This window comes from Acinonyx jubatus, chromosome E2 (genome assembly GCF_027475565.1).
Source record: "Acinonyx jubatus isolate Ajub_Pintada_27869175 chromosome E2, VMU_Ajub_asm_v1.0, whole genome shotgun sequence".
In the NCBI taxonomy this organism is placed as follows: Eukaryota; Metazoa; Chordata; class Mammalia; order Carnivora; family Felidae; genus Acinonyx; species Acinonyx jubatus.
Genome location: NC_069396.1, coordinates 14,615,753 through 14,636,645, shown reverse-complemented (window position 1 = coordinate 14,636,645; position 20,893 = coordinate 14,615,753). Strand labels below are relative to the sequence as shown.

Genomic DNA, 20,893 nt, shown 5'->3' with positions numbered 1-20,893 from the left:
ACCTTAGAGACAATGGTCATTTAATTCAACCCCCCAACCTCAGTTTATAGAGCCAGAAACAAAGCCTCAGATAGATGAGTGCCTTTCATTCCAAAGGCCATTCCTTGACATGGGTGCTAAACCAGGTTTAGAAGCTTGGTGGCCCAGAGCCTTGTTTAGTGTTTTTATGCCACATTACTTTTAATCTTCTAGTTTAAATGTTTATGTCCCCCCCCAACTCATGTGTTGAAATTCTAATTCCCAAAATGATGATATTAGGAAGTGGGGACTTTGGGATGTGATCAGGTCATGAGATGGATTAGTTTTCTTCTAAAAGAGACTCCACATAGGTCCCTTGCCCTTTTAGCCATGTAAAGTTACAGGAAACACACACACACACACACACACACACACATAGCTGTCTCTGAAGAAGGTCATCACCAAACACCTAACTTGCTGGGGACTTGGTCAAGGATCTCTCAGCCTCCAGAACTGTGAGAAATTTCTGTTGTTTATAAGCTACCCTGTTTGTGATACTTTGTTACAGCAGTCCATCTGGCTGAGACACCTAGTGTGGACATCATTTGTGATGGTCACCAATACTTCCTTTAGGGGATAAAGGAAGATGTTAGGCATGACCACGTGACTTGTTTTGGCCAATGAAATGTGAGCCGAAGTGAAGTGTGTCACTTCCACTCTAAGACCCTGTATGTTACCCCTCTGCTGCCATGGCAACAGGCAACATACTAGATGACAGAGGTTCTACCAGCTGAGGACAATGAGGAACAGCCCCAGCTGACTCATAAAGGGCATGTAGCACAGTGAGAAGTAAACTTTCATGGTTTTAAGTCACTGAAATTTGGGGGCTGTCTGTCACTGCAGCATCACCTGGCCTCTCCCTACTGGGGTAGCCTGAGCTACACCCCCACTCCCATGATGCACCTCTGTGCACGAAGACTAGAGAGGGTAAACAATGCAGCATATCAGAATACAACCCCATAAAACATTCCAAATTCCATGTCTCACCAGCATTCTTTCTTCCTCTTGGCTTATATTAGGGGTGGGGGATGTGGTTCATTACAAAGAATGAGTATTTTGATAGCTTCTCATTCTTGGAACTATTCTGCAGGTAAGTGCCTGGCGGAAATCTCCTTTAGTCTTAGAATGAAAAACATGATAAATTGGATTATTTTAATAAGTCAGTTTGTTATGACCTCAAACACATTATCCTGTAGTTATGCACACACATGTGCAAAAATCTTTGGTTTTCTTTGAGGCTTTTTATATAGATAATTCTCAGCACTCTATGAGTTTCTACATAACTTTATAAGCACCAACATACAGTAACTTGATGCTTTGAAAAAACCACATCATCAGATATCTCCAAATTAATAGTTATAAGTTAATGACAGCTCCTCATGGAATAGTAAGACAGCCTGTGTGACCTTGGGTAAGTCACTTAGCCTCTCTGGACTTCAGTTTCCTCCTCTGTAAAACAAGGATAGTGGGGTTATCCTGAGAATGAAGTTGGGTTGTGCACATTCTGTCTGGTTCATAATTAGTGCATAATGTTAACGATATTTGAGCCATTGAATAGTGAGAAATCTAGAAAGTAAGCTCTCAATATTTTGCTTTCCAAGAAACTATGAATTCAGAAACTCTTTGGCCCACCAAGTGTTGGTTTTGGGGGAAACCTGTAAATCCTTGGTCCTGTCTTTCTGGTAAAGGTTTTAACACGCTTTTGAAAACACAGATGGGCAGACAAGTAGGTATTGCTAACAGTTCGGGAAATTTTTCCAGGCTCCCTGCTGAGAGCACACATCAAGATGGGAAAACCTTTAAAGGGCCAGGCTTATTTCGATTTTTGCCATCTTAAATTCTTGGACTTTTGCAGGTTTATAACAAAGCTCAGAAAATGCTAAAGCTTAAAGAAGAATTGAGAGGTGCCAAGGAAATGAAAGATGAGGTAAGTCTCCTAACTCTTCTACACACATGGAGTCGAACCTTTGTTACAATTAACTTCAAACTCCAGTAATAAGCATCCCAAAATATCACAGAGATGTAGGCAGCAGACCATAGCATTTAAGAGCCCAGACTTGAACAAAGTGGGTCGTGGTCCACATCTAATAGCACTATAATATTGGGCATGTTACTTACCCTCTCTGAGCTTCCTTCCCCTTACTTAGGAAATATGAATAATTAGCACCCTTTTCAAAGGCTTGCTGTGAGGATTGAGTAAGATACTGTGTGTAAAACACCAGTGCTCAGGACATAAGAAGTGTTTAATAGATCTTAACTATTGTTGCCAACATTGTTCTTTATCTGGAATGGTATGGAAATGGAGTGTTCTAATTAGTCTAATATTTTGGCCAAACTGTGTTTACCTATTCCCTCACTTGTTCCAGAAAGCTTTTAAGGCAGATGTTTAGGTTAGCATAGGATTGTTCCACATGACTTATGCTTTTAACAGACCTTCTTCTAATGAACACTTTCCTGCTGCATTACTGCAGGAAGCTGTACAGAATTTGCTGCATATTCTTCAGGGAACAAGGATCTGGCATGGATTTTCTAGAAGGGCATTTCTTCATTCAACTTATATCCTTGGCCTGCCTTAGATGTGCCAGGCATAGTTCTAGGGGGTGAGCATAAAGCAGGGAACAAAATAGAGAAATATCCTTGTTCTTGTGGAGCTTACTCTCCACAAGTGAAGATTTCACTCTCTCTAGTGAAATAATTTGTCCAAGGGCATGATGGAGAAAAGTATGTAGCAATGGCCCAAATGCCATAAAAATCAGCCCATATTCCATAGGTGGGTGACCTCTGTCATATGCCATGTGTATCCTAAACCATATATTTATGTAGTGTGCCAATTTTTATAGAACTTAGAACACAATAAAATTATACTCATTCTTCACTAGATGAATAAAATTGGTTCCAAAATTTTTGCTCACAGGCAAAACTTTGTATAAGTGCCCATTAATTCCCATTATAAGTAATCAAAATCTGCAATGTTTCTATTGAGGGAAATGTAAACTCAGGAATAAAGTTAGTAAGATTGATAACAGTGCTTGAAATTACTGTATATGACTGTAAACTCTACTATTACATAGTAAAATGCTTCATTCCTGAAGCAATGATAATTTTAAAACATAATTCTCACTAGAAATTTATACATATTGAATGGTAGTCGTGGTTTCCATTGTTTGTTAAATATTTGTGTTTATCCTCAGATAAAAAACATAATTTCCCAAAGATGATGACCTTTATGGTATCGTTGGTTGACTCCAAAATTACTCTGGAATCCACCACCCGAGGTTTCTTGTTTGAGTGCCAAATCCTTCATAGAATGCTGCCATCTTAAATCTTTGTAATGCTCCTGACTTCTGAGACTACTTCTGAATCACGGGCTTCAGTTTCACATCAGCTTCCCCCAAAAAGAAGCATGAAACCATTTGTCAGTACTTTGAAGTCTAGAGCAAAATTTCTTCCGAGCTTTTGAAATGTATGTTCGAGAAGACATGCTCTTTGAAAAAGACCCATTTAATCAATACAGAAGATTTGCTTCAGTAAATAATCTGTTTTCCAATAACTATCAGCATTGCAACTGCAGTATCAGCCCTCACCATTTTGCCTGTGGTTGGTAGCTGCTACTGATGTCATATGCCTTCAAATGGTGACCAGGTTCCAACCTCGTATAAGTAAAACCAGGGTATATAAATGCATGGCTTGTGAGTGAAAACTCACCCAGCAGCACAGCCTTGTGATTTCAGCCATCGTTAATGACTTCAGATCTAGGGCAGATCAGATGGTGCCTGCAGGTCAGCATTATGACTCTCAGTTCCTCTCATGCCCCAGTACTGGTTACAGAGCTTTGATTGATGAAATGTCAGATTAAATCAATTCCTGCCACATATTGATACTCAAAAGGCATCTGCCTGGAATTTAGCCTTCATAAAGTAGATAGGATTAGAAATAGTGTACACTGACCTCTGTGCAAGATATTAGCAAGAAATTAAGTTTCCTGGAACCTCAGAAACACTTGCATTTCTGGAGTTCTGAGGTGAGCACATCCTCTTCTTACAACTGCCTACAGTAAAAATCTTTTGTTGTTCACGGGAGTCAGCTCGTTGCTCTCCTAGCATTTCCACGCCTGTTCTGATGAATAAAAACCCCTGTATGATTTTGACTTTCAGAGTGAATGGTTAGGGGTTTCTTTGTTTGGTTTTTTGGGTTTTTTTTTAATTTTAGAGAGAGTGAGTGGGGGAGAAGGGCAGAGGGAGGGAGAGAGGGAAAGAGAAAGAATTAAACAGGCTCCACGCTCAGTACGGAGCCCAACTTGAGGCTCAATCCCATGATCCTAGGATCATGACTTGAGCTGAAACTAAGAGTCAGACACTCAACTGAATGAGCCACACAGACGCCCCTAGTTTTGATTTCAAAAGCAAATTTCATTTGACATCCAACAAAACACATTTGGTATTCAGTTGGTTTGCAGAATCCTCTAAGAATTATTTATTCCAAACCTCTTGTTTTCTGAATGAAGAAATTGCCTCAGACACTCTGAGTCAAAGCTAATGTCCAAATTAGATGAGATCATCTACATTAAAGATCCAATTCTGAAGTCCTGTTGGTGCATTAGAATGGTGGCAAGCAGGTCTTCTGCTCAGAAGACATCTAAAAGTAGAGGGAGAGGGGTTTTTTATTGGCCTGACAAAGAGAAGGGATTTAGCTTTTAAGTTGGAGAAGCTCAAGTTGTATATCACTGCTACTTTGTTAATGAGTCCACAGTGTGCCAGGCTCCATATGGAACAATCCGGTGACATGGTCCTCACCTTAAGATGCGTATATTCAGCATTAAAGCAAGAGTATGGGGCACGTGACACTCTATAAAGCAGGCATTGTATTGTCACCTAATCTGCTCATAGATGCCAAAGAAAGAGTCCGGTGGCAACAGGGGGAGAAGATCCCTAGGGTCTCAATACCCAGAGAGCCTCTATTCCCTATTCCCAGTGTGGCAGCAATGCGAAAAGGAATTTAAAGAACTGAAATCAAACTTCTGCTCCAGGTCGAGTCAAGGATTTTTTCTAGTTAGAAAACAGTGTCCATACACCATTTTTTTTTTTAACTGCTCTGCACACATTCTCTTAAGAGAGTCCCTGGTAAATTGTTGTAATGGTAATTACATGCTTGGGGCAGTTGACATCCACTGTTATTTTTCTGAAAGTGAGGAACGAGGGACAGGAGCAAGAGAGGAAGAGAGAGAGTTTTGAGATAATGAAATCCTTTTAATGACAGAGCCATGCCGTTAACCTAATTAAACTGTAAAGTGGTAAAAAAAAAAAATCCAGGTACTAAATGGAAATGAAGAAATAAATCAGCTGAGACAGCAGCACTTCTGGGAAACCTTCTGAATTCCGAATACTCTGACATTGCGGTGTCCGATTCTCATGGTTATCCTCTGGCCCCCCTTGGCCTTGTGTAGAGGTCTCTTAAACTGACCTGTCCAGTAAGGCTTGATTTATGATGTCCATATCAGGTCTCCAGCTCCCCTGGGGATGAGTGTTATGTAGCTCATGTATTTAAGAAGCCAGAGCAATCAGTGGGGTATGGTGGCAGATCACTGGCTACAGGGTCAGGAGAGCAGACCTCTCCTCATTCTGCTGCCAACCAGCTATGAGACCCTGGGCACTGTCGTTTGGATCACTTTACCATTTTTGTGCACCCATGGCTTCTGTATGCTTTTGTACCTGAAACGCTCTTAGAAGAATTGCCCTTGGGCTATTGGGGTCACTTTGCTCATAAGAGCAGAGAGCTGGAAGTCCTTGCGAGATTATATCCCATGGGGCAGCCCTTAGCCATTGACTGGCTGATAATGAGTCTAACAGCCCAGCTTTTGCAACTAATCAGGACAAACTCCCGAGGTGTAACTTACACTCCAGAGTTCCCTGTGGGATCAGGCAAAAGCTACTGCCTTGAGAACTTTGTCTGAAATAGTGCCCTTCCTTGGTTTCTTCTTCTTTTCCTGTCTTGCTTCCTTCACTTCCTGGTTGATTTCTCTTGGGAGTGTTTCTTTAATAGATGCTGGGAATCCTTGCCTAAGAGCCTGCTTTGGATAATCATGTACCATAAAAGTACCGGACTCAGTTCCAACATCTAAAACTCAGAAGTGGTAGTGCCTATCCTCTTGAGTGTTATGAAAAGTCTGCACGGTGGCAGGACTAAAGCACTGAATAGGTTCACAAAGGGCTTCTTCCTAATTTCTTTCTATACTGTTGCCACCCACAACAGTGAGAGTGGACGGTGGCATCCTAGTGTGATGGAGCACACACTTTCTTACCACAGCTCTACACCCCCAACTCCACCCAAGTTACTAGGCTCCGCACACTTTATTTTGATCTCTATCATTAATTTCCATTCTGACCTAGCTGTAATTAGCTAATCTTTTTCACTCGTAATCAAAGACAGATTATTTTATGCAACCAGCCCAGGGATTTTACTTTTATTCTCATTGGTGTGCGTCTCCACAGAAAAGCACTCAGTTTACAGGTGAAGGACATCTGTTGGATTAGTGGGTAGAAGAGAAAGTTAAAACACTTCAGAATCCACATCAACTCCATCACTGATTCACTATAGTCCTGACAAGTTCATTTGACATCTCACTATGTTCATTTCATCAGTGGCAGAACCATTAATATTTATAGACAGTCTGCGAGGTGCCTGGAATTATTCTAGGCACTGACTTCCTCTTGAAAAACAGAGGAAGTGTCTGTGATGTACCCACAGCAGTGGGTGAAGATTAATTAATGTAAATAAGTAATTGTCTGAATAATGCAGAGCACTCAGACACCTCGCAAATGGATACTGTGTAAATGTTACACTGGATGAGTAATAACAGCTAAGAGTTGATGGACAAATTTCCAGCAAATTTAAAGTCTCTGTCAACCAGTTAAGTGAACGAAAGTAAGCATTTTCTTGATAGTTTATAATTAATGCTCGTGTTTTTTCTGACGGCCTAGGTGGGGGAGAGAGACCGAGAAGTGAGCGGCCTGAACAGCAAGCTCTTGAGCCTGCAAGTTGACATCAAAAATCTGCATGATGTCTGCAAGAGACAGGGGAAGACCTTGCAGGAGAACCAACTCTGTGTGGAGGAGGCAATGATAAGTAGCAACCACGTAAGGGATTCAGCAGCTACTACCCACCTCTGCTCCCTCAACTTCCACCTCCGCTTCCTTAGGCAGGAACAATAATGGAAAATTCTTCCACTAGTCATTCAAGAGCATTTATTGAGCAGAATTAAATACATGCACTCTCTCACTCTCTTGCTCTCTCTCTCTCTCTCTCTCTCTCTCTCTCTCTCTCTCACACACACACACACACACACACACACACACACACACGAACACCCCATCCCTGCCATCAGAACTTTTTCATTTATCTATCTCCAAGGTCATCTACATTTGAGGCCCTGTCTTTTCCTTATCTGGCCTTTTACACCTGGATTTACAGCATCTGAGGCCAGAAAAGACCTGAAAAGACCAAATCCTAATTATATAAGGAGAGTAGCATCTCCTAATGGATGTTAGACAAACTTCTAAGTCAACCATGAAAATAACAACTGTCCCACTCACTTAGAGGTGTCAATGATCATCAGCACAGCAGGTGATCTTTATTGCCACATCTGCAGCTCTCTGCCTACAAGCTTTTCTTCTAGATGCAGGAACCCAATCACCAGAGAAGCTCAAACGTGGAATGGCTAATGCCCCCAAAAGCAGCCCTCAACCAACGACTGATGGGGAAATGGATAAATAATCTATGTCTCTTGGCCCTCAGTCATAGAATACTCCAGGCATGCTCTTTGCTCTGTCCTGGAGTTCCTCAATGGGATCCTGCACCAGCTACCCACAATGGTAACAAGCTTGATAACACCCCCTTCCTTGTCTCATTTCTCCACCCACCTACCTGAATTCCCCAAGATCACTTCCCACATAAACTACTATTTAACACTCAGTCCCATGCCACAGAGCTTGCTTCTGGAGGTGTGCAAGCCAAGACACTCAGTAACACTTGTCCTGCACATGTATGAACAATGGCATGATCATCTTCCCCTGGCGTGATTATCTTTTTTGAACTAATACTTACCTGTAGGCTAGGCAGTTCACCAGCTGAGGCAACAATTAAGCCTGAGGTTTTCTCTTTTTGGAAACTCTAGTTCTAGGCTCTGTAAACCCATCTCTAAATTTATCCCCAGAAGCTGGGAAGCCAGATGGAAGATATTTTCCCATAGCTCTCTGAAAACTTTGGGTTTATAAGATGCCTTATTTGCAGTCTTCATATCTTTTTAGGGACTTGAGTCCTTGGCAAACATGAAGCAGCTACTGGTTGCATAGATCTGCTGCTAGACCCCCTAGTTAGCCTTAGCTGTGTAAGACTGTGTAAGACTCCACTGTCTTCTTCAATATTTGTGGTCTGGTCTCTCTTAATTGGGTCTATTAGACTTCTTTCAGGACTTACTACCTCTCTGTCAAAACCACAGATTTTTCCTCTACAAAGTCCTAAAAATGTTACCAACAAAGCAATTCCACCTTATCCTACTGAGCGTTACTGTCCTTTCTCCAGGAGGTCACAAACATAGAAAAATCCATTGGTTTTCCTAAATGGATCTCAGGAAGAATATTATCATAATTTACTTCTTTCTAAATATTAACATTTTTTGATATTCTCACCATTGCTGTCACAAGTTTATTTTTTCCCCCAGTCAGGGATAGCCATGTGGCTTATAAATGTACCTAGCAACTTGGAAGGAGAAAGGTATTAAATCGCATTTTATTATTCTAATTGCCCAGAAGAAGGTCTAACAGCTTGAAATAAGCTTTAAAACAGGCTCTCTTTTTTTCCTAGCACTTAGTGCAGAATTTAAATTGGAGACTGTGCATACAAATACACAATTAGATGTAGACTTATACTCATCCACTCAGAAAATCCCTGCAAGATCTGCCTTCTACAAGGAAATGTAATATGGGAACAGAGGGGAAAACCCAAGACTTTCTGAAATTTTTGACTACTATCTAACAAAGATCTGGAGAAATAAACCAGAGGTCATAATTAAGAACTAGAATTAGGAGACAAAATTAAAATACTACATCGGATATTAACATGTAACTACAGGGATGGCAGGCAGGGGGTGGGTAACCTAGTAAATCAAGAATATGTCATGCTCCAAAACCCAGGAACAGAGATAGCTAAAGCAAATGAGGTACCGAGGGTACAAATGTTATAGGGCACTCACCCTCAAGTGCTAACCTGGAGACTGAATGCCTTCTTAAAATCTGCACTTGCCTCACTGTAGCCCTGAACCTGCCCAGGAACCTTTCAATTAACGTGAAAGGAGAAAACAACAACAGAGATATCATAATAAAAGAATGATCAAATTAGAAAAAGAAAGGTCTTTCTGTGCAATTTCCCAGGCCCCTTTGGCCCCAGTGGTGGCCTGGGGAGAACACCCTGATTTTCAGTAGAGCTTAGATTATCAAACTCATCTTTGAAGTGGATGTAGGACACTATTCTTAGCATAAAACTGGGCAAGAAATTTGATTTCTGAAAATAAAAGTAACCAGTTGAATACAGGTTAATACATCCGTGATGGAAATTATGGCACAGAAATATGACTGATATTGAGTCATTGGGAATGAAAAACAATTTTTTATGTGGAACTGCTAAATGCCTTGTGGAATCTGGGATTGGATCCTCGAACAGAAAAAAAAAATTAGTGGGAAAACAGATAAAATCTGAATAAAGTATGTAGTTTAATAGTAACCTACCAATGTTAATTTTCTAGCTGGACAAATGTACTATAGTTATGTAAAATGTTAGTGTTAGGAGAAGACAGGTAAAGAGCACATGAGAATTCTATATACTACTTTTGCAATTTTTCTGTACATCTAAAACTATTCCAAAATAGTTTTTTTTCTTTAAAGGGAATCTCTGATAAGCAGAGATCACTGATAAGAAAAATGTCTGAACCATGAAGATGTATCCAAAAGAAATGCATGTCACTTAAACACACAGTTTTACACTCTACCAATACAAGAAAGTACAAGAAATGTAACTTGTAGAAGATATGAAAAGTAACAGATAAACTAATCTAGTGATAAAAGGCTAAACTAGAGTTACAGAGAAAATACCTCGCTTAACACCTCTAAAATAAAGAAGTTCATGACAATGACTGGGGAAAGATGAGAGTTTCAGTTCTTAAATGGAGGGGAAAAGGCAGCAGGGATCCAGTTATCAGAGCAATGCCAACCTGAGACAGAAGAGAGTGCAAACTAGAATAGGGAATAAAATGGTTAAAAAGTATTTTGAAAAGCCGGCTTTAGGCAAATCAGCAGGACCTGATGACATACTTTGAAGAGTACTTAAGGAATTGGCAGGTGTTATTACATAGCTGCTAGCGATTATTTTTGAGAACTCAAGAGGATAAAGTCCCTGTAGACTGAAAAAGGGTAAATGAAGTGCTCATCTTTTTAAAAAGGGAAAAAGGACAATCCTGGTAATTATAGACCTGTCAGCTTAACTTCAATATCAGGGAAAATATAGAACTTAACATCAATCAATTAGCATCAACTTGAAAAGCACAAAGTATTGGATAGAAACCAAAGTGACTTCTCAAAAGGCAAATCATGCCAGGCCAATTAATTTCCTTCTGTGATCAAGTAGCCACATAGGCAAGGAAAGAGCAGTAGCTATAATCTCTTTGACCATAAGTAGGGCTGAGAAATTGACTAAATATGGCAACAGGTTCCTACAGGTGGCCAGTGCTCTCCATCTTTTAAAACACCTGAGGCCTGGATAGAAATCTGTCTGAGAAACATGGTGGACCTGACAGCCTTCTGGAACCATTCAACTCTGAATGGTAACTTCAAGAACTAATCTTACTTCCAGAAGATTACTTCCAACTTGCTTATTTTCTCCAAATCTCAGTTTAAAGGTCAAAGCAGAATCTCATAAAATATCTATGTCTTCACTAGAAAGAAAACTTAAAAAAAAAAAAAACAAAGAAGACAAAGAGGCAGCAGAAAATGCACTGATGCCTTTCTCATACTGCTCTTTGGCACATCTATAAGTGAAATGCAGACTTAATCCATAACATGTCATTTTCTATTAATTTAGAATTAAGACAAAATAATCTTTTGAATAGTTAAGAATAAATAAGTAGAAATTTAATAGGTCTCAAACAATTCCAGGCATTTCTCCAAGACTTTGAAATTTGACCTCTAAACACATTGGTATCTATAGTGTACAAATGTTTAAAATTCTCATCAAGGAAACTCTAGTTTCTCTGCAGATATGGGCAGTTCTTTGGATCTTCAAAACCAGACAAATTTGGCCAGGCATTATGTTTGCCCTGTACTGGAAGATTTGAATGAACTCTCATCATCTGATTGGCCTATCATGTTACCTCAAACCAAAATTAAACCCAGAAGACTCAACATGACCTCTGGGGAAGAGAAATTGGAACTAACAGTTCACCAGTATCACTAACAGTTTGCTGAGCTTTATACACATAGGAAATGACATTCTTTATCTACAGGAGGCTTTCAAGCCACAGAACAATTATGAACACACCTAAGATTAGATGATGTACCACATTCTAGGAGGGGAAACCCTAAAGAAAAAGTTTGACTTTAAAAAAAGATGAACAAAGAGCACTTCTTTCATTCTTTTGTGTGATGAAGAGAAAATAGGAACTTGGAAATAAGGGGAAACTAAGAAAGAATGAACAGTGAAGAGAGCACAGTTTGTTTTCAACTGGGTCATATATACCCATCAGTAGAGAGGCAGGTCCAAATCAACAGTTACACACAGTACTGGAGGGACCAGGAATCCAGTTTTTATAATTTTCAGAGATCAAATCAACTTCAACAAAGCCAAGAAAAACTGAATTTGGGAAAAATTTGATAAGGATTTTGTTGGTTATCTGCTTCACTAAAATAAGCCCTCTGAATTAACCCTACCCCAGGATGTTCACCCCCTTGTTTTGGCTCTAGCCACATTTAATATTTATTCTTGACCATGTCTTTTTCCAAGTAGCTTTCTACCCCCAGCTTACCTGCAGAGACAGAAGACTTCGGCAGTTGAGAACATCCCCCTATACATGTATGTGTGCATGCACACACACCCACATACCACTCCCAAGTCCCTTCTCTTTGAACCTCATTCTTCGATGAGTTCTGAGAATAGCAACATTTAAAAAAAAATTTTTAATGTTTATTTATTGGGGGTGGGAGAGGGGACAGAGGGGCAGAGAGAGAGGGAGACCCAGAATCCAAAGCAGGCTCCAGGCTCTGAGCTATCAGCACAGAGCCCATTGCAGGCCCCAAACCCACGAACCATGAGATTATGACCTGAGCCGAAGTCGGATGCTTAACCGACTGAGCCACCCAGGCACCCCAAGAATAGCAACATTCTTATTTTGAAAAGAATGAGAACACTTAACTAAAAATATTCCATCTAAATGTTGGCAATTATAGTTGCACAGAGTAAATACAAAATTCAGCTTTGTTTGGCTTAAGAAAGAAGTCATCATTAACTTCCCTTCAGCCACATACACCAGATATTCAGGCCAAAAGTTTGGCTTGTCTTTGTCTAGGATTTCTTTTGCTGGTGACCACAATGGTGCATTTTCAGTCTTCTCATTCAGAATGAACTGACACAATTAGCTTTTGTCTTTCTCCTTTTGAGCTGGGCTGAGCTTCCCTTCTCTTACCTGAGCCACCCCACTCACTCTCACTAGAGAAAGTTTTCCCTCTTTTCAGTCCCAGTTCTCACAAAATTAATCTCATTAAACTTCAGTCTCTCCAGTTACTCAGACCAAAACCTTGGAGTCGATTTGCCTTGGATGATCATCATCTCCGACCATCCAACACAGCAACCAATCCTATGGAATCTATTTTCAAAACATATTTACAATCCAGCCATTTCTCCCAACTTCCACCTTGGTCCATGCCACCATCCCTTCTTGCCTGGATTCTTGTAGCAGCCTCTTTGCTGGTCTCTCTGCTTCAGTCTTTGCCTCCCTACAGTTGATTTTCAGTAGAATGGGCAGTGTGTAACATCTGGGCCTTTGTAACATCTAAAGGATATCATTTCACTTGTCTGTTCAGTACCTTCCAATGACCTTTTATCTCACTGAAAGGAAAAGTTAAAGTTTTTAGAATGGACTATGTGGCCCTGAAAGGACCTCACCTCTCTTTCTTTCTCACCTCATCTGGTACCACTCTCCCCCATTCTCTGCTCCAGCCAGAACAAAGTGATTCCTCAGACACCACCAGGCACCTCCCACCTCCAAGCCCTAGCCCAAGCCGTAGCCCAAGCCCTAGTCCAAGCCGTTATCTCTCCCTGGAATGTTCCTGCTGTAGATTCCCACCAGGCTCTTTCCCTGCCTCCTTCAAATCTTAGCTCAAATACCACCTTCTCAATTTGGTCCTCCGTTAAAATTCTTAATTCAAAATTACAGTTCCCTCCATGCAAGCATTCTTCATCCCTCTCCCCTGCTTTACTCTCTTCCATAGCACTTTTTCCTTTTAATACACTACATTATTTACTTACTTAATTTGCTGACTCCCCCCTCCCCACTAGATGAAAAATGCATGAAGGCAGGTATTCTGTTTTATATGCTTCTATATCCCCAATACCTGGTACCGTGCTTGACACATAGTAGGTACACCATAATGTTTGCTAAACAAATTAAAGGAAAATATCACATCTGCAGATGGCTACTATGTTAATGCTCATAGCAGCATTATTCAGGATTGCCAAAAGCTGAAACAATCCAAATATCTATCAACTGGTGAACAGATAAACAAAATATGGTATATTCATACTATTCAGCAATAAAAAAAAGAACAAAATACTGATTCTTTCTGTAGCCTGGATGAACCTCAAAAACATTACGCTAAGTGAAAGAAGACAGACACAAAAGATGACATACGATTCCATTTATATGAAATGTCTAGAAAGGGCAAATCCATAGAGGCAGAAAGCAGATTAGTGGTTGCCTGGAGCTGGGGTAGGAACAGGAGTGACAAATGGGCATGAGAGAATTTTCTGAGGTGATGGAGATGTTCTAAAACCAGATTGTAAAATGGTTGCACAACTATATAAATTTTCAACAAATCATTGAACTATACACTTACAATGGTTGAATTTTATGATATATAAAGTATACTTCAATAACCCTGTAAAAAAATGTTAATTTTTTAAAAATTTGAAAGTACTCTGTTAATTAGCCCGAGACCACAAGCTCACATTTTTGGGAGCCAATGATATTGTCTGTTCTCTGTTTTACTTCCTACTTTCCTTTAATACCTAACTGTGTATAAATCTCTATGTCCTATAGAAGCAGACATGGCCCCAGCCTCCAGGAGTTTATAATCTAATTAGAAGTTAAGATATACAGAGGTCACTGCAATGCAAGATGGAATGTGAAATGCCATATTAAAGACGTGACAGTAAAGTGTATGGTATTGGTGCAAAGGCAACTTTGCAGGGAAAACAAGGAAAGCAAGAATTGGACAGTTTTAAAGAATGAATAGGAGAATAATAAGCAGAAATGGGAGTTAAGGAATGCCCATGGGCCACCCTCTTCATCCACCTCTCTTTCATATGTCATCAAGGATGTTGGGCAAGCAAATATAGAAACTTGAGTGCAAAGACCTCAACTGTACTGTAATAAATACCTCAGGGATACATCCTACCAGCAGTATACCTGATACAAAGCAGGTGCTCAATGTATGTTTATTCAATGAATGAGTAAAAACATAAGATGGGTCTATAGCAGCTTTTCAAGTTGACTGTGGATTAGCAGGAAGAAATCTCTCTCTCTCTATCTCTATCTCTATCTCTATCTCTATCTCTATCTCTATCTCCATCTCTCTATTTCTCTCTGTGTGTGTCTCTCTGTCTGTGTCTCTCACACACATACATACACACACACACTCAGCATCTACAGGGTCACATCTTCCTTCAGGAGGAGACAACAGAGTCTGTGCCCAGATGTCCCTGAATGATAGCTCTGCCTCCCATTTCCCAGCATTCCAAAAAGCTGTTTCCCCAAGAGTTTACCTTTTTTTTTTTTAACGTTTATTTATTTTTGAGACAGAGAGAGACAGAGCATGAACGGGGGAGGGTCAGAGAGAGGGAGACACAGAATCTGAAACAGGCTCCAGGCTCTGAGCTGTCAGCACAGAGCCCGACGTGGGGCTCGAACACACGGACTGCGAGATCATGACCTGAGCCGAAGTCGGCCGCTTAACCGACTGAGCTACCCAGGCGCCCCGAGTTTACCTTTTTATCTGAGCATTTTTAATAATCGAGTTCAGTCCAAGAACACTGACCAGAAATTCACTACATTCTAGGTCATTTAGGTTATTTTTAAATTGAAGACCAAACAAACAAACAAACCCATATTAACATGTGTATCTTTGTACTACTTTCTAGATTCTTTAGCTGTATGTTTTTTTCTTCTGGCCCAAATAATACGACTGGTAGATCCAAATAGTAAGAAAGACCTAGGTTTTTTTTTCTTTCAAATCCTCCTTACCGGATGGAAATATAAAATGATTTTTCACTGTGAATACAGTGAAGTGTTTAGTAAGTGTTCTGTGGATGAAAGGATGACTATAGATGGATGTGAATTGTTGGACAAGTGAAAAAAATCAAAGAATGAATGCAAACTGAGCGACAACCTAAAGTTCTTTCCATATATTTGATCTCAATTTCAGAATAAGAAGCAAGTGCTAGCATTCAAGGAGCCGCGGATGGAGTTTGAGCCCAGTAAGCAGTGCCATCTGAGGCAACTCCAACAACTCAAGAAAAAATTGCTTGCTCTCCAGCAAGAACTGGAGTTTCGCACAGAAGAGCTGCAGACTTCTTACTGTTCCCTCCTACAGTATCAGTCCGTCCTAGAAAAGCAGACTTCTGACCTGGTTCTTCTCCACCATCACTGCAAACTAAAAGAAGATGAGGTATACATAGAATAACTATGGAAATGTCTCCTTGCCCATGTACCTACAGAAATCAGGTCGTACCTACTAGAAAACAGACAGTGGGCTTACAGAGAACTTCCCAATATCCTGAGCAGGTTTTATCAATGTTCCCTCTTTAATTCTCATTCTTTTTGAAACCAAACAGAGGGAACTAAACAGAATGGCATAAATGAGAGCTCCACTAACGATACATGTGGGGCACACGATGTGTGTATGTGTGGTGTGCATATAGGTCCATCATTTCCATCCTATTACCATTGCAATTTAAATGCAAAAGACTCTAGGTCTCTGAGGGTTATAAAAAAGAGGCATAAAATCCATTAAATGGACCATTTTTAGAAAAATCAGATTTTGATAATATATAAATTTTTAGCACTTTGATAGTTGATAAGATAACCAGACATTGAGTCTGAGTCAATCACTGAGAGTACCAGATTGGTCACTTTTTCAGACTGGAGTTTTAGATCATAGAGACTTAAGTATATTCTGTACATTCATTTCTATTCATGTGCCAGGATAGTATTTTTGAAACCAGAAAGAGCATCCTTGTGAAATCCCGAGTCAATTCCAAAGACCAAAACTATAGAATTTAAGCCAGTTAAGCAGTGGTAGCACTAGCAGCAGTAAAAACTATAGGTTCTATGTAATGAGACAGGCAGCCACAGGCAGCCTCCCCTGGTATTTTCTTCCTTTGCCTTTTGAGATAAAATTCCAGAGACTCTCTATGATAGTGCTAAGATGGCTGGAGGTGGATGGTCTAGGACTATTTCGGGAACTGCAATTCTAGCGTCCTATCTTTTGGGTCCACCATCATCAGCTCCAGACTTCCATTTTTTAGGTCTCCTAAGATGGCTGCTGGAGCTCCAAACTTCACATCCTGTGATGGTGGCAAATAATCAGGATGGGGGCAAGGGAGGAGGAGGAGAGGAAAAGACACTCTTCTCTTTTAAGGACACCTTCCAGAAGCCCCATACAACACTTTCATTTATGCATCATGGGCCAGAATTAGTCATATGGCTACAGCTAGTTTCTAGAAAGCCAAGGAAATGTATTTTAGTGAGGTGCACTGCCATCCCAAATGAAGTCAAGTTTCAACTATGAAGGAGGAGGGGGAGAGTTGATGTGGGATCTGGCAAGTAGCAGTCACTGACAAAGATCTCACACAAGGAAAGCATTGGAAAAAATTACTCTCAACATTCTGCCAAGTTTCCTCAATACTTTGTTACTCAGTAGCATTAAACTTTGTGGAAGGTTGTGTTTCCAACAGCAGAGCCTACGACAAGGAAATGAATGGAAGTAGTTTATTCAGGAGGTGATCCTGGAGAGAGAGTGGGGAAGTGAGTCAAAGAAAGGCAGGAAGCCCATAAAGAAAATCACAAGACCCCTGCTGTGGGCACCTGGGGTTCATGCCCTCTGGAGAACCCTGGGAGAAAGTGTAGAACATGGTGATCCCATGCCAACCCACCCAGTCAGTGGTTGAAGGATGCACCTGAGGCTTTTAACTCCCCAGTACTTGTAACGTGCCTTGTCTTTCTCCTCTGCTTGAGTGGGCTCCTGAGGCCAGAGCATCCCTCAGGCAATGAGTTGAAGATGTTTGTGGTTGGAATGCATTTAGCATGCAAAGGAATGGTGAGTGCCAAGGGGATGTGAGCAAGTCACTGACAGCTTCGGTTATAGACATTTGAACATAAATATTCCTTTCCTCTTTCCCTTATCTAATAAACATCTCAAACTAAGTGACCTTTTCCTAAGAGGAACTTCAAATGGCAATAAATAGCTTAGACTTACAGAATGCGTTCTATCCAGTTTCTACACTGAACTATTTGAACCAAGATGAAACATTCCTTGATGACCCTCCCGCTCTTTTCTCCTTCAATACGTATAACTCTAGCCATACAACCTAGCACACTCAACTCTAGACAGTTGTTTGCTAGTTATAAATCACATATTCCCCCAAATTATCCCCTCAACATATCCCCTCAACACCCAAGACATTGCTTATGAGCACTCAATAAATACCTGTCAGTTGGTTGACTAATTAACTGATTAGGAAGGAAAGGAATCTAGATAAGAATTGTGCAAGTCCCAGAGGAATTTGGGGTTGTTCCCTCATGGTCTCTCAGGAACTTTGCTGTGTGCATGAGGGGCTCCACTTTTTCTAAATTGATCTCTAGAGAATACCTGGGAAGGAAAGAATACTGGCATTTCAAGCCCTTAAAAAAATGGAGCTATAGAAATGCATTCATATTAATCAACTGACAAGTTGTTATTGAGTTTTTACTACATGCCAGGCAGAATGGGAAATAGAAAACGGCCCCTGCCTTTAAGAAGTTTACCATCCAAATAGGACCATCTTTTTTTTTATTTCTAATCATTTAAATTCTGATATTGTATATCATAGCTTTTAAATCTGTGCTGGGCCTATTCTGAACATCTGGGCTTCTAGTTAAGACATAAGACTCCTCTGCGTGGGGTCTGATAGCCGTGCTCTTTCCTCATGAGATGCCTCCATGAGTTCAGTGTGGTTTCATTCCTACACCAACAGGTGATTCTCTATGAGGAGGAAATGGGAAATCATAATGAGAACACAGGGGAGAAGCTCCATTTGGCACAGGAGCAACTTGCTTTGGCCGAGGACAAGATCATCTCCCTAGAAAGGAGCCTAAACCTCTACAGGGATAAATACCAGACTTCCCTAAGCAACATTGAGTTACTGGAGTGCCAAGTGAAGATGTTGGAGGGGGAGCTCAGCGGGATCGTCAGTCAGGTAGGACTCACCCCAGACCACTCAGACCAGGCACTCCAGCAAGTGGACGTGCTTCCTGGTTGTCCCTGCTAACAGTCCCTGCTTCCTCTGAGGGAAACCCAAACCTTCAACCAGATGTCGTTCCCTCCCTTCAGTGTTGGAGCCCTCAGCTTTCAATTTCCAGCCTTTACATCTCCTTTAAGATTCCTCCCTAGGAATTTTGAAGCTCCTTAATTAATATAAAGATGCAGCATTTCTAATAACTGAACTCTCAAATCTTCCATGTTCTCATGGGGGGGTTCTGGCTGGGGGGCTCATGTAGGTCACAGGACTCATGCATACCATACCTCAGGGTCAAACGGGGAGAAACCCATAAAAGATAACAAAGAAGAGCCAAAATGCCTGAATCCCTTTTTTTTCCTTTAATTGCTTTTTTTAATTACACAAGTAATACAACAATGTAGGCTCTCTAGACAGAATTACAGAGATTAAATTTGAAAGCCTGCCTTCAGCCTCCTCTACCCACCCCCTCCTCCCCTTAGGTAATCATTTGAAAAATCTGTTGGGAATCTTCCTCAGTCTTTTGTTATGCAGTTACATATATAAATGGTTAGGATTTTCTTTTTATATAAATGGGTCATTTCATAAATGTGGTTCTCCACCTTGCCTTTTAAATGTAGATCTTGACAATTTCCATTTCCTTGTATTCTATGGTATGACTATACCATCTACTGACCTATTTTGTCTATTACAAACAAGCTATAATGAACATCCTTATTCCTATGGGATAATCTCCTGAAGTGGGATTGCTGAGTCAAAGGATATGCTTATTTTTAATGTTTAAAGATACTTCTAAATTGAATGTCAAAAAGGTTCTCCCAGTTTACACCTTTACCAACAATAATAAAGGGAGCTTACTTCCTCTCACTCCCATGGTTATGTTTTCAGTCTTTTTACATTTTGCTAACCTGATGCATGGGGAAAAAAAAGTTTTTCATTACAGTTTTAATTTCCTTTAACTCTAACAGTTGCAGGTTGGGCTCCCCACCAAGCAGACTCTGAGACAAATTGGCAAGCAGCACATTTTGGTAGGGAGATCCCTGGGTATCATCACCTGTGACAGGAAGGAGAAGGAAGCAAGGTTGAGCAGGGGGAGAAGCTGAGCTGTGATGCAGTCCCAACAAAGGCCTTAGCCAACCCTGTGGGGAGCTCTGGGGCTGAACAGACCTTCAAAACGGGCCCAAATTGGGGGAAAGGAGCTAACCGTCTAGCTCCATGTTGATCAGTTTTGAGTGTGAGCTGCCCCTAGGAAGAGGCATGACTTTGGGCAAAGCAGTTTTCTTCAGCCCAGGCAATCCCCAAAAAGGGCTGACAACTGAGGGCTGTCTCAGGGCAGACCTCCCAGCCCGGGAGGCACATCACAGTGCCCATACCTCCATGCTGACAAATATTGAGCACTGCTCATGAGTGTATCGGTCATGTGGATATCTGTTTGATGAATTACTTATTTAAATCCTTAACCTATTTTTTAATTGGGTATTTAGTCTTCTGTGTATCAACTTACAGGAACTTCTTAATATACTACGTGTAATAGTGCTGTATTACATATGTGACAAATACCTTCTCCCAGTTTGTACCTTTTCATTTTACTTTACTAATGGTATTTGTCACTATATAGAAAAAATTTTTTTATTGTTTTAAAAAAAATTTTTAGGGGCGCCTGGGTGGCTCAGTCGGTTAAGCGTGGGACTTCAGCTCAGGTCACGATCTCGCGGTCCGTGAGTTCGAGCCCTGCATCGGGCTCTGGGCTGATGGCTCAGAGCCTGGAGCCTGCTTCCGATTCTGTGTCTCCCTCTCTCTCTGCCCCTCCCCCGTTCATGTTCTGTCTCTCTCTGTCTCAAAAAAATAAATAAACGTTAAAAAAAAAATTTTTTTTTAAATTTTAGTGTTTTTATTTATTTTTGAAGGAGAGAGAGCATGAACGGAGGAGGAGCAGAGAGAGAGGGAGACATAGAATTTGAAGCAGGCTCCAGGCTCTAAGCTGTCAACACAGAACCTGATGCGGGACTTGAACTCACGAACTGTGAGATCATGACCTGAGCCGAAGTCGGACACTTAACTGACT

General features: G+C 40.7%; 1 protein-coding gene across 8 annotated transcripts in view; it reads left to right on the top strand.

Moving 5' to 3' along the window:
- Window positions 1-20,893, top strand: part of PMFBP1 (polyamine modulated factor 1 binding protein 1) — a 51,373-nt gene that overhangs the window by 1,663 nt on the left and 28,817 nt on the right. For 5 of the 8 annotated variants that reach the window (XM_053211195.1, XM_053211191.1, XM_053211193.1 and 2 more), the window contains exons 1-5: window positions 959-1,108; window positions 1,874-1,945; window positions 6,996-7,151; window positions 15,759-16,001; window positions 18,568-18,789. In XM_053211195.1, coding sequence (XP_053067170.1) covers window positions 1,895-1,945; window positions 6,996-7,151; window positions 15,759-16,001; window positions 18,568-18,789 — 672 coding nt within the window. In that variant the 5' untranslated portion in view covers window positions 959-1,108; window positions 1,874-1,894. Of the gene's footprint in view, window positions 1-958; window positions 1,109-1,873; window positions 1,946-6,995; window positions 7,152-15,758; window positions 16,002-18,567; window positions 18,790-20,893 lie in introns of those variants that run through there. The other 3 variants (XM_015087776.3, XM_015087701.3, XM_053211192.1) reach the window with 2 other exon arrangements.